At 39.3% G+C, this 14,297-nt stretch overlaps 1 protein-coding gene across 9 annotated transcripts in view; it reads right to left on the bottom strand.

The window, feature by feature from the left end:
- HERC1 (HECT and RLD domain containing E3 ubiquitin protein ligase family member 1) overlaps nt 1-14,297 on the bottom strand; it is a 99,051-nt gene that overhangs the window by 18,635 nt on the left and 66,119 nt on the right. For 5 of the 9 annotated variants that reach the window (XM_063169520.1, XM_063169524.1, XM_063169523.1 and 2 more), the window contains exons 38-52: nt 12,414-13,189; nt 11,536-11,734; nt 10,467-10,627; nt 9,209-9,325; nt 8,799-9,030; nt 7,946-8,070; nt 7,453-7,673; nt 5,985-6,253; nt 5,423-5,475; nt 3,990-4,190; nt 3,214-3,388; nt 2,767-3,037; nt 2,177-2,390; nt 1,231-1,487; nt 215-342 (exon numbers count right to left, since the gene is read on the bottom strand). In XM_063169520.1, the coding sequence (XP_063025590.1) occupies nt 215-342; nt 1,231-1,487; nt 2,177-2,390; nt 2,767-3,037; nt 3,214-3,388; nt 3,990-4,190; nt 5,423-5,475; nt 5,985-6,253; nt 7,453-7,673; nt 7,946-8,070; nt 8,799-9,030; nt 9,209-9,325; nt 10,467-10,627; nt 11,536-11,734; nt 12,414-13,189 (3,399 nt within the window). The remainder of the gene's footprint in view (nt 1-214; nt 343-1,230; nt 1,488-2,176; nt 2,391-2,766; nt 3,038-3,213; nt 3,389-3,989; nt 4,191-5,422; nt 5,476-5,984; nt 6,254-7,452; nt 7,674-7,945; nt 8,071-8,798; nt 9,031-9,208; nt 9,326-10,466; nt 10,628-11,535; nt 11,735-12,413; nt 13,190-14,297) is intronic. The other 4 variants (XM_063169529.1, XM_063169526.1, XM_063169527.1 and 1 more) reach the window with 4 other exon arrangements.

The raw sequence follows: 14,297 nt of genomic DNA, 5'->3' as shown, positions 1-14,297 counted from the left end.
TGTTTTTAAACAGCACTGACATGATCTCTTTACAGAGACTCTTAGCAGGTTGACATTTAGTTCTGTTTTAAGTTTTAACTTATTTAGTTTGCATGCAACAGAAAACAAATGAGAGATTTTAAGAGCAGGAGGTAACGATAACACCCAACCCTGCAGTATTTTACACAATTACAGCTTAAATGAAATATCTGGCTGTTGTAAAGGATCAACTTACAGCTTGTTGAGCACACAGGTCTGTTGCAGTGAATATTGCTTCTTTGTCACATTCCACACTCTGATGGTGCCATCATTCCCACTTGTTGCCAAAAGTCCCTTTTTATTGCACCAAACACATGTCATGACCTACAAATAGCAAAATAACCATGACAAAACTGGAATTTACAACTTGGGTATGTTTGCTCACTAATATTAAGCAAACACTAACCAGTGAGACAGTGATTGAAACACCCTGTAACAACCAAACTAGACTTATTTTTCTACTTTTACAGCATTATTTACTGCAATTAAGCAGGCTTGATAGGGACACCACACTTCATACAGCCCCATGCTCCACTGGCTGCTATTACATAGTGTCACAGACATCTTTTATGGAAAATCCTTTCCTTAGGATTTTTCCTCCTGAGAAGCTAAGAAGCCTCAGGAACAAAATGTAAACATTGATTATCTGCTGCTGTGGAATGCAGGTGGATCTTTGATTGGCCCATGTTGGATGTTGGCTCAGACAGAGAGCCCAAGCCACAAACCTTTGTTATCATTCTTTGCTATTCTATTCTTAGCTAGCTTTCTGATGAAATCCTTTCTTCTATTCTTTTAGTATAGTTTTAATGTAATATATATCATAATATAGCAAGCCCTCTGAAACATGGAGTCAGATCCTCGTCTCTTCCCTCAACCTGAGACCCCTGTGAACACCGTCACAGCACAGAATACTGCACAAATCTGTTAACTATTGTGACAGAAAAATTAATGCAAATTAAGATCCAAGGAAATATTCAGAGTGATTCTGCTGCCTTGATATATCATGACAATATTTTCATGACCCTCTTAACTGAAGCCTCAAAGAAGCTGAACGTTTTTGTGCATCAGAGGTGCAACAACTTTATCTCCAAAAAATTACTTCCTGTGGGAAATCATTTTAGTCAGTGTAATTGTAAAACGACGCTTTGTTCCTTTTCCTGTGCTGTGCCAAAGGGAGCAGGGCAGCGGGTGCAGCGAGGCAGCCACGCTTACCCTGTTCTGGTGAGCCTCGAGCTTGATGAAGGAGCACTTGCGCAGGTCTCCGCCCATGTCGGCGAGGGTCTGCGGCGCGCTCTGGTTGTCGCGGTCGTGCGCGGCCAGCGTGCGCACCAGCTGCTGCGCTGCCCACTGCCGGTGCTGCGACGACAGGCGTGACGACAGGCAGCACGCGGCCAGCGCGTTCGCCAGCTCCAGAGGGCCTACAGCAGAGGGATCATAGCAAGGATGGGCATACAAATGGGCAATTAAACCTGCTTAGACAAAACAGTGAGATGATGCCTACATGAGTGAACGCAGCAACAGCCAGCATTTCCAGAAAGAGATTAACAAGCATCTTAACACAATGTTGTAATCATGTGAACTACAGTAAAAAAAATAGAATTCCAAATAGCCTCGTTCCCATTATATGAAAATGGTTGGTTAAAGAGCAAGTGCGTTCTAAACAGGAAAAGCCTCCACTGACAAAGACCTGCCATTGTCACTGTCCTGTCCTTCCCTCTCTATCCCAGCAGCAGCCTGGAGGGGGCACAGCTGTTTCTTTGTGGCTCCCTGACCTCTCAGAGGACAGCCAGCACAAATTTCTGCCTCAGACACAGGGCAGCACTTGGGTAATGGCAATCAGCTGTTACCTTCCTTGATTTCATCGAAGAGGCATAACCAGGCTCACTATCTCAGCTCTATGGCTTTGAATATACCCAAGTTCAGACTATATTTTGAAGTGATGAAAGATGCAATTACAGAATAAGACCATATTTCAGAATAAGACTATATTTCTAAGTAAAATGTCTATCATAAACTGTAACATTAATTTGATCAAAGCAAGTTTTGTCCATTTTTAAAAGCATATCTATTTATACACTATTCTAGCAAGTCTCCCTTACACACAAGTGAAGAACTTAAGATCTAATGATTAATATTTAAAAACAAAGCTGTATGATACCTTTCTTTTCAATTTCAGCTTTATCATAGTTTGGCCTCAGTTTGGCCCCTTTGTCGGCCAACAATGCTACTAGTGCTTGAGTAACCACAAAATTTGGAGATGTGACAAGTTTGTTTTCTTCTGCAATTCCTCTTAAAAAACTTGGTAAAAACTTTCTCTGAATTGGATCGTCGACTGTTGTCAAGTTCACACCAGTTGCTGCAGAAATCAAATTCTGAAAAGAAATAATTGATGATAAATAATCAGAACAAACAGAACCGTCAAATTTAGAAACATTTTCAGTTGCATAAATTGCACTTAGTTTTACAGTTTTTCCTTTTATTTTTCTGTTCTCTGCATAGAATTAACTGAATTAAAAAACCAAAACCTTAACAGAAAATCTTACCAACAGAAAAAGTACATTCATTTTCCCCACTTGAAAAGAGTACTCAGCAAAGACACATTCAGCTACTTCATTTTTACCAACAATCAAACATACCCCTGTGCAAAGCCACAAAAAAGGACTCTAAGGAGATCCTCAAAGTGAGAGCAGCTGAGTAGGTAAAAGCACAAGTAATCATAGTAGTCTCAAGTAAGTACTGAAGTCCTACCTGTGTACATAATTGCACCAGCAGCTTTGCAGCACTGGGAGTGTTTGATGCCAAGCAGCCAACTGCAGTGCTCAGGTAGGCAAGGCAAGAGATGGGCTTGCTGGTTTTGCTGTGGATGCCCCTGGATCTCTCCGTGGAGCTGGACACTGTGGATGGGCTCGTGGACAGGCCTGCCCTTCCCGCTGCTGCCAGGCACATCAAACGAACCAGAGTGCGGATGTCTGTCAACCCCAGGGACTCAAGGCCAGCTGCCAGGCTGCAGCTGGAACCACTGTGGAAATGGATATAAAACCCCTTGGATATAAAACTTTTTCTCTTAGCAGTATTATGTAAGTACAGACAGGAGAATTGCTTCCCCAATTAGTTTGAAATTGCATCATTATCAAACAGACCTGGGTAAGTGGTTACAAAAGGAAAGGGGGAAATGATGCCAAAGATGCCACGAACCTGACAGACAGAAGTGACAGTGCTCTCATAACCATTGTTCTTGCCAGGAGCACTTGGGCAGCAGCTGTCACTCTTCTGAGAGCCATGACACGGTCATGGGGATTTACCAGGGCAGCTGCTTGTTCTCCTAAGGTTATTCTGCCAGAAGAACTTTTTTCTATTGAGCCGTGACAGCCTTGGAAATAATGATGATTTGCATTAGTGTTTAAAAAAAACCAAAACATTATCATATAGTAATAGGCATAGAAGCAAAGTCAGCCTAAGTTACTCATTTTTCAGTATTTCATATATACAGAACTAAAGTAATAATTACTGAGAGGAAAACACACTCCCTAATTTAATTACTCCTTATTTTCAAAGAGAGAGGAACACAATCTGACATACTCAATCTTAATTCCTCAGATTCCCTCTTCCATCAGAGGGGACTATTCTTATGTCCCAACTTAAAACCATTCATTGGGTTCTGCAAAACATGTTACTGGCATCTACTGTTTAACTACAGTCACAAGTTTTATTGGCAAAATTCAATCCTCCTGTCAATTCATAATGCCTCACACTCCTCTCTCTACTTTCCCTATAATAAAAGGACAATTCAGAGGCAGTCTCCACTTCCTCATGGTGGCAGGCAGGAAATACTGTCAGGATGTTCCTGCCTTGCCTCTAGAAAAATCCCACTAAAAAGGAGAGGAGGTGGTGATGATTGTTATCATTATTGTTGTGGCTGCTGCTGTTATTATTATCATTTTTTCTTTAAATGAAATGGATTTCAAATGTACCTATTTGCATCAGTGTTTCTTCCATGCTGTTGGTGGCTGTCACCATTGCAACTGAAGCACCCAGAGGGTCACTGTCAGGGAACTGAACGGGTTCGGGTACAATGCGTCGATCATTTAACCCAAGAGGCCCAGCCAACAGTTCAAACTCCTCTTCTCCTGTCAGCTTTTCATCTTCATCCACATCTAACATGTCCCAGTCTTCTAGAATTGGAGAAATAGAATTAGACTTGGTTACAAAAGCTCAAATATTAAATAATTTCAATTAATTAAAAATAAACAAACAGTAGATGGTATGAAATGTGTATTGTAATCTACAGCACAGCAGAATTAAAAACTCAGCTTCTGATGTTGACATAGATATAACAAAGTAAATCAGAAAAACAAAATCCTGTTCTTGGCCCTCTCTATTCAACTCGACCTTTATACTGCACAAATGTTTTATGGAAGATTCTCTGAATTATCAAACTAGCTACTCTTTAAAAGGACAGACATTAGGGGTCACCACATACAAGACAGCTCCAAAACCTAGGGTACAGTGAAAAGTGCAGGTGTTCAGTTATGCTTTAAATCATGGAAACAAGTGTGTATTTCAAAAGACTGAATGGAAAAGACAGATGTTAGAAAATTCTGGTCTTCATGTTCATCAAAAAAGCATGCATTAGCTCATGGGTTATAACTGAACACCCAGGCTTTTGCTTTTCATTCCCAGGGAATTAAAAAAAACCCAAAAACAAAGAAAAACCACTTTAACTGCAATTCAGCAAGACACTTCCTTCACTTGCAGCACTTGTACACACAAGTCAGCTTATATTTACTGATCTCTCAGCTCTCTCTCCCTCCACACACAACAGAATCAGAACACCTTTGATCTACAGCAGACAGACTTTCCCTAAGTACTGCAGCACTCATTTAGTCTCAGACAAATGTGGTAAATCACAAAGTTGTGATCACAGGAGCTACAGAATGGAGCAGAATCACAGAACCAACTGGGAAAAGTTTTCTACACAAATGAGAAATTATCTGTTTAAAGTGAAAGCCACCCTCAGGATGCTCTCAGCTTGGACAAAAGGAAAAAAATAAAGAACAAGACTAATGGCAGACTTTTGGGACACTAACTTACACTAATTAATTTCTCCAACAAAGGCAGCTGAAGAAAGGTATTTGAACATAAGATTTTGTACGTGCAGTTCTGGATGTAATATCTCGTCACAAGACCTTATCAACCCCAAGTTAGGTGTTTGCCCTTTCAGCTGCTTACAGTGGAAAGACAGGGGAAAAAATTCACTGATTTTGTTTTCTGATTTGAACTAAATAAATCCCCAAAACTAAAATACTGTATCTAACTGGAAGAGATTTTAAATTATACCTTCAGGTTTATTTGCACGAATGTAACTCTTAGAAAAAACAATACCCTGTGCAACTTAAAAACATACCTTCATAGACACTGTCTTGTTTACCTATTAGATCAGGTGCCTGGCCTTTGTACCTGTATGAAAAAATAACAAAGAAAGTTACTGAGTTACATATTTTACAAATATTCATAAAAATTTTAAATTTGGTTCCCTTTTTAGTCTAACTTTACTGTTAGGTCTACATACATTTATGAATGATTCCAGAAAAGCCTAGTAACAGAGAAACAGATAAAATGGTTTCTGAAAGTGTGTGTGGAGGGGGGAAGCACTTTGCAGTACTAATGTATGAAAAGTCCATAGAAAAAATGGAATTGGAATTGTCAGACAAAATTGATTAAGAGATTTCAAAAGTCAATAAGAAGGAGGCAACATGCCAAGAAATTATTCCTTGTTCTTAACTTAGAAACCATAACTATCAAAGCAACCTTTTTTTTCTAAATATACATTTGTCAAACACAGAGAATTATTTTAAGTATCAGAAAATCCTGCTAGGCATTCTCTCTTAAATCAAATCCCTAAAATGCCGATGGCTCGTAACCATGCTTAGTTTCCTTTCCTTATCCACTGTCTCCTATTTCTGTACCTTTCAGAGGCTGATATTTTAGATTTGCTCTTGAGGGCCAGGTATTTCTCTCTGCAGATTCCACAGAGGAGGTAGTAGGGGTTGCCACTGCCACACTCCCCGCCGAACCAGCCATCCACGTAGGAGCCGTTGCTGCGGTAGCCCTGGCGGTTGGCGCTGCGCCCGCAGCCAGGGTGGTTCCTCTTCATGTGCTGGTTGAAGCTGACCACGCTGGATTCACACAGCTCACAAACCACCACCTCTTCTCTATCTTCAGATTCACACACGTGCTGCACAGCAAGGTTTTCACATGTTATTTGGACAGAAGAAGTGTCTGTGCCTTAGATATAAAACATGCCAATATCCTTAGGTGGGTGTCCCTGCACATTTCTGTCACTAAGTGATATTTATATGGTTGACTTGCACAAAAGTAAAGCAGAAACATACAATTTATGACATAATGAAGACCATCTCAGAAAAGGAAAAACATTTGAAAGTAAAGCTTCAGAGGAGCTAATTTCTTATTTCATGTTAGATTGACTCAAGAATTCTTGACAGTGTAACTTTTCATTTGTAACGCTATCACATTCAACACTGTCTGTATCTGGTTCTCCTCAGAACTTCTCTGAAACTAGAGCTAAAAATTAAAAGAATCCTTTTTTGCTTTCAGACAACCAGATTTTACATTTACTGGGCAACAAAAACTACCATTTGTGTCAGCAAATATCAAGGTTTTATCTCAATGTGAAGTCCATTTTTCATAATTACACTTCTGTCCTAAGTCAGTAATTTCACTGAGATGTTTCAGTGACACAAACACTCTGAAAAATTCAATATGCATCATGCAACTTGCTTCCATATCAAAGCTAGGTAGCATCATACCTAGGAGATGAAAAGCTGAGTCTTACGGGTTGATTGTCTAATCTGACAGGGATAATCCAAAGATTATCAAAGTGCTGTTATTATCTTTGTTTTCCACCTGAACAGTTTATTTAGTGCTCTACAGAAAAATTCAGTGAGGACTGTCACCACATCCTTCTCAGAGAATGGACTACATGACACAAGAAAAACTGACTGAAGTGCAAATTATATTGCTAGAGATTAGATACTATTAGCAGTAGCAGCAGAAGAAACATTTATTACTGTCCTATTACTGTCCTTGTTATCTCACACAACTAAACCATTTAGGAACACTTATTTGATTTCTAATTCTAATAATTATTATCAGAATAACTATATGAGTTCTGCTCTCAACTTTCAGGGGAAGGAGAAGAAAACTACACATGGAAATGCAGAGCAAGAAACACAAGAAATCACTATTCTTAACCTAGAGATGATACTGCAGAATACAAGACGATTTTAAGCACTGCTGGCACTTAGTAAGATACTTTCAAAGAGGCTCTAAACATACACATGTTGCTTTAAACTTGAAAATATAAGCATGCAAAAAGCAGTAAGTTAAAGCAGCCCCTGCTGCAGTCACACACACCCAGGTAGGCCAATCCAGTACCTCTGGGATCCACATTCCCAGAATATCATTATCACTAGCCAGGTCTTGCCCAAACATAGCTTCCATTGCTTCATCATCAAGGTCGATCTCCAACTCCTCATCCAAGTTGAAGTCATACAGTGCCCCTGGATCTTGCTGCAAGGAGATCCCTTCCCTGCGGCTCTGGTTCCTGTGGGCCTGCACTGAGCGGTACAATCCCGCTCAAGGTGGGAAGAGAGAGAAAAAGGAAAGCAGGACTTTTATTTTCCACGGCAGAGAGCTGGCTGTACTTTCAATTTCTTTTTTGTTTTAACTCTTCTGCTGAACAATCTTAAATATACATTGTTTTAACTCTTCTGCTGAACATAAAACTCTTAACTATACATTGGCACACATATGAGAAGGAGTTGTCTAAATGTCCTGCAAAGTCCCAGTCCCCTTCCTATTCATTTCCTGGATAAGCAAAGCCCTTGGAATTCTTTCAGTCCCTTACCAGCACGTGCCAGCAGCGTTCGGGCAGCTAAATCAAATTTGTGCCTCCGTGTGACAGCTGACCGACTTCGAGAGGGAGGGCCGCTCGCTGCAGCTGCATTATCCACATGATCCAGATTATCAGGGCTACAGGAATATGGAATTTACAGGTCAATTAAACCAAGTTTTAAACAACCACACACAGTAACTAAGTCATATATACTAGCAATTTTTCCTTTCTTTAATGGAAGGGAAAAAAAGGAATTCAAGAATCTTCAGATTCAAGCAGCACGTGTATACGGTTTTGACTGTAAGAGTTACTTCAAACAAATCAGACGCAGCGAAGTCAACACCTACTTGATCTTCCAGAAGGCCTAAGCACAGCAGAAATTTTTAGAGAGCACTCATTCTATACTAGGTTAATTAGTAGCTTGAATAGTTAATTAATCAGCTTGAATTAATTTTCTCTCCTCTTTTGAAGAAATAAAATCATCTCTATTGTTGCTGGCTGAGTCAATTCACCTTTGACACGTGAATTTGGCTAAACATGACTTTAATGGAATTTTGCTTTAACACTTGGTATTTTAGCTAAAATACAACTATACTATCAGCCCTCATTTTTTTTTTTCATTCTTTGCTTTTTTTGCTGTGAAGAAAACATGTTCAGTTACAATCGTCCCCAGTTCTGCAAGCAAACAGTACAGGAAAACAAATGCACCATGTACACCTAATTTAATTGCATCTTTGCTTCTGCTCATGCTGTAACAAAATTCAAAAGCTGCATTACAAAGTAACTCTCTGTCAGCAACAATGAATTTGTGAGATTTCCAGTTTTAGGAAACAGATTACAAGAAATGACAAGAAAATTCTTCTACCTCTCACTAAAGCCTTCCTCCAATTCAGGGGCATCAGCAGAAGGGATATCCCCTGGAGACTGCAAATAGCAATGATCCCCAGATTTCCCACTGCTGCCAGAGACGACTGCTCCGTGCCGTGACTCTGCAGTCCCCTCTGACTGAGGCTCTTCATCATCCTCATTTCCAGGGTGCTCAATCATCCACATGGCCAGCACTGTGATGTTCTGTGCATCTGCTTCTCCTCTGGCACCTGGAAGCAGGAAAACCACACTTTGGAACTGTATTTTACCACTGATGGTTACAAAAAAAGCAATCTGTTTTTTCACAGAAATGGTTATAAAACTTAAAAATTAAGTATTCTACTGGAAAACAAGTGTTTCATGTGTATCCATTCTTTCAGTTAAACTGATATTATAGCTGTAGATTACCTGTAGCTTCCATAGCTTTTGCAATCTGCCTGAGGGAGAACCCCATTTCCAGCAAGGGAACAGCAATGGCAGGAGGAGGAGGGGATGTTGAAAGTCGGCTGCTTGGATCAGACAAAGCTTAAAAGACAGAAAATGATAGTGTAAATCATATAAATCTTTCTCTAGTGTTACTTTATTACATCTTACTTTGATATATCAGCTTGAACTAAGGAAATAATTACTCCCAACTTTTCTCTCAATTACTTTCCACAAAATAAGATACTTTCTGTAACAAAACCAGATGGAGTTTATTCTTCTTTTAACACAGCTTATGTTCACTGACTCAGTTTGATCAAGTAGGATACTGATGATATGCAAAAGACTATTTAAGCAATTTCTATTGTTTTCATTTTGAACTGTATCAAATTATCTATTTGATCCATATTAAGGTAGCCAGATAAAGTTATCCTTGTCCAAATCAGAGATTCCCAAGTGGTGAGATCATTATACATTCCTCTTAAGGTACAGAAAAAGACCTCAGCTGAACTCAGAATGTATCTGAAAAACCTCTTGGTGGATGATGGCTGTGATCCTGTGCAGAGTCATTCAAGGGACTCTGAAGAGGTCAGTTACTGCCCCAAACCCACAGTTTCTTTCTGACTTGCCATAAAAGTAATGTCTAATCAGTGAAGACAAAAATGCACTAACAAACAAACACTGTTGTAAAGACACTATCGCAACTAGAAGCAAGTCATCTCATCATTAAATCAAAAGGAAAAAAAAAAAGAGACATGAAACTGAGGGGATCAGTTGCTATGCAACACATGAACCACTAAACACCCCAATTAATAGCACAGATATAAGGGCAAGAATAAAAAGTACTGGTCAATGTATCATAAAATACATCAATTCTTGTTTTCTATGTGGTATGTGATCTAACAAAAGCTAGAAAATTACTGCATATAACAGCAGCACACAACCAAGTAAACAAGCCCAAATCAGATGAACATTTTGAAGCAGTTACCAATTATACCTCTTTATTGCTTTTTAATCCAATCCACAGCTCTTAAAAACTCATTTTGTCTGCTTGATAAAGCCCACAGCTATATAATCTATAACCTTTTTCCTAAGATAGTGACTAAAAGGTTTTCAACAATGCTTAGCATGTTTGTTTGCCTTAAGAAGAACCTCTGTGGGGTTTGCATCTCTTAGAACATGGTCCCTGAGCTCCTGGGACTTTCCTAACTTGTTCCCATTTCTGCTCCACTGACAAGTTTACCTGTGCGATTGGCAGGCCTTGCAGACTGGGAGTCTGGAGAGGTCAAACTCTGTCTCCTTCCAACTTCATCTGAAGGAGATGTTGGTAGAGAAGATATTGGAGGAGTCTGAGCACGTCGTGCTGGAAGTACAGTTGTAGTAGGATAACTGGAGAACATTTGCCTTGAAAAAAGAACAATATACATTTATGTTGAACAGAACTGTGTTGAAAAAGGTCTGACACAAGAAGTACATCCAACTGGAGTGCACTTGGCAAATCCCACTTGATGCAATTGAATTGAGTAAGGGTAAGACAACACATACTTTGAGGAAACAGCTCATTCCTACCAACTTTACCTCTACACTCAAGTTCTAAGCATGACATTAAAAAAACCCCTCAGAGACCAGGAGGTCTCCTAGGAGATAAAATATAAACACTTTTTCCATTTCCCTGGTTTGTTCAGAACTCAGGCTGACTAATAAATTAAGGTTGACTTACTAAGGTTAAGTATTTGATGTTCACCGTCATAGTATGAAGACATTGTTCTGGCTTTTATCAAAAGATGCCTGCAAAACTTCTTTGAATTAATAAATTTAGAAACGTATTCTATGCAAGGTAAAGCAGATCTCCTTCAACAGTGCAAACTGCCTCTGCAAATTCAGTAGCTTATCTTCCATTTCAGTATGTCAGGGTAAGCTGAAAGAACATCTTAGCTTTACACGATGTTACCTACCAAGACCTATTCTGGTCTGAGAATCAAGTGTTCACTAAAAATGAGTTTCAGAGATTTGTAATTTAAACTATACCAAATAAACACGAGAACTGAAGAACAACTTAAGGAGAACATTTTCTCCTTTTTAAAGAATTCAGATATTACATTTATAAACAGTGTATAGCAAAGGCTTAACAGCTTTCTAATAAAAAACACATGCCCTGCAAGGCAAAGTAACATTTAAACAGTGACCCTCTGCAGGGGCAATTCTTGGCAGCATTTTTAAGGGCTTAGTCAGCTGAAGCCATATATTCTACCTAAACCATGCAACTGGTTCCCTACACCCACAGAATAATACATGCTAAAAGGATTTTTTACCTCAGCAGACTGAGAGGCATAACACCAGGTGATTCTGATGCTGGAACTGTTTCTGTATCAGTCACTGGAGTAGTAGCAGTGGTGGTATCCTCCAGAGAGCTGCTCATGAAAGATGTTGTGCTAGAAGCAGAAGGGCTGGTTGTAACTGGTGTTTGGGCTTGCTGAGACTGATCACCTTCTTCTACTTGTTGCTCCACTTCTGCAACAGAAAAATAAGGATGTTACAGCAACATTAATTGTGCAGATCAAAGCAGTAGACATGGCTAAACTTTCAAAAGTAACTATTGTTATTTAGAATTCATCCTAGAAAAAGAAAGGGGTGTGCAGATTCTGCCACTAACTCATGGACTTGAGAAAAGAAATCAGTCCAGGAGCTCTTGCTGTTCTCACAGGGATACAAGGTAAATAGCAAACAAACCATTTACTTATGCGAAAGTTTATAATATTCAGATTTATGGTTGTAACAGCCTGGATTGTTCTCAAAACAGACAAAAGAGGAAGAGGTCATAGATAAAAGTACAGCTGATTAACTATAAACCTATTTTTAACTCAGCTGTGCAAGTAGCATTTTTAAGGGGTTTTTAGTGTTGGATTAGAAGAATTGCAAAGCCTTCTGACAAGTATACAGAGCATTGATCACTTTTAGAAATGTTAAAGACATTAAAAACTTATTTCTGATTGCTGTGCATTCATTTTTATTAAGATAAGGAATTAGGAAAAAGGCCAAAGCAATCAGTGTTATATCTATAAATGAAGTTCTGTAAAATTTCTGTGTCCGATTAAGATTCCCATAAAGTACAACCATTACAAATCGACAAGACTATGTTAACTGTGTTATCATTGTTACTATTCATTTCAATCTCATTTTGAAAATGTACCTTGTTTAAGTCTGCCACCAAACTGGTCCTCCAGCAGCCCATGAACCACCAGTTTGTAGATCATGGCCTGTGCCCGCTCCAGGTCCGCCAGCCCCAGCGCTCTCTTGATGGGCGAGCGCATGACGGCGCGTTTCACCATGTGCCGCATCAGGAACTGCAGCGCCGCGCGCAGCTCCACGTCCTCGTGCACCACCGGCGACCCCGCGCAGTCAGAGTTGTGCCCGTTCTCTGCCAGCACTTTGGGGATTAACAGCAGCTCAGCATACTTACTACAACTAAGAAGAACACTAAGTGACTTCATAGCACCAAGATAAAGGTAAGACAGCTGTACAGCTCGGATTTCTGACTGCACTATATCATGACTTCGTGGGGTGTGCTCGTGATTCTTTTTTCTTCCTTCAGCAGGTTGGTGTTGGGATTCCATACCTAGTGTTGATGGTTCTAGAGAAAAGGAAACAATTTCATTTTCCGACTTAGAGGTTGTAGCACCGTGTCCTTTGTTATCATCAGCACTTTGGCCTAATCGTGTATCTGATCCAATGTCACCCTCCATTTTCTGGTCCATTTCCCCTTTATCTTCAGATTCATGTCTGTGTTTTTTCTCATGTCTCTTGGTGCTTTGCTTTCCCGTATCTTCATGAATGCCAGTCAGATAGGTAAGGTCCAGTAACACAGTAGCTGTCAGCCCACGAAATCTTGCAACATCAAAAGGCAGTGGCTCACAGGGCTCCAGATTATACAACGGAGTATCACTAGGCGACCAAAAAGTTGGGAAGCTTTAATAAAGATCAGAATGACACAGGAAAAAGCAAGTGAGGGAGAGACAGAAGGAAAGTTCAGGAAGTAATGTAGGCAAATAAGATGCAAAATATATTTAATAAAACAAACCAATTCTAAAAATTAAATGCAAACGGGAAAATGAGGTTATGATCAGAAAACAGGGAGATATGGTTTCAAAGCAAATGCAACAAAGCATACACAGGTTTTCAATAACAAGCACTGAAACCCAGAAGCCCCACAGAAGCTATCCATTCTGTGCTAACGGGTTCTGGATATATTACTTATCAGAAATATGTAACAGACTTTTATTAAGAAAAACTACCTGAAGGTAAATATTATCATCATACCTGAATCTTAACAGGTATAAAAGCTTATAAAGAAAACTTTTAAACAGTAAGGAAAAGCTTTGATTGACCTCAGCTATTCATCACCATGAGCACAATACTGAGAGTCCAAGACAATTCTGTCTCTGTGTGTCAGGACAGACCACCCAGTGAGGACAGTGACCTTTGAAAAACACAGGTCAGAAAACCTAACAGACACATTTATCTACCTGTCCATCTATATTCAGGGATATTTTCTGGTACTATTTAGGACTGTTACACTTGACTAATTTTCACCTGAAGCGGGACAAAAATTCACCAGCCTGTATTTTCATACACCTTGTATTTTCCCTACATCCAGCATATAAATGACTTTTAAATCTTCCTTTTATTATCCCTAAAAGTTTTCCAATCTTACATTGTAAACTTCTACCTAAAAATGAAAGCAAGCTTTAGCCTGGTTTTAATTAAAAAGGTGAAAAATGAACCTAATTAAATGCTTTATCAAAAGCTTGCTTATGATCAAGTGCTATTCCACATTACTCAAATAAAACTTTGAATTATTTTAAGGGCTACACCACCACATGGGCATATTTGAAAGAATTTATACCTGGAACTAAATTAACTGTACTTTGGTGTAGTCAAAGGGACCACAGTCTTTGCAAAGACAAAACAGACATAATGTTGCAACAGCCGGAAAAGCGAAGTTATTAAAACTTCGGTTATTTCAGAATGTAATTGTAACCAGCAGGGAAAAGAAAAATAAAAAGTCACTGCTCAA

Source organism: Melospiza melodia, chromosome 15 (genome assembly GCF_035770615.1).
Source record: "Melospiza melodia melodia isolate bMelMel2 chromosome 15, bMelMel2.pri, whole genome shotgun sequence".
Lineage (NCBI taxonomy): Eukaryota > Metazoa > Chordata > Aves > Passeriformes > Passerellidae > Melospiza > Melospiza melodia.
The sequence above is the reverse complement of the archived record's forward strand: the minus strand, read 5'-3'. Positions and strand labels throughout refer to the sequence as shown.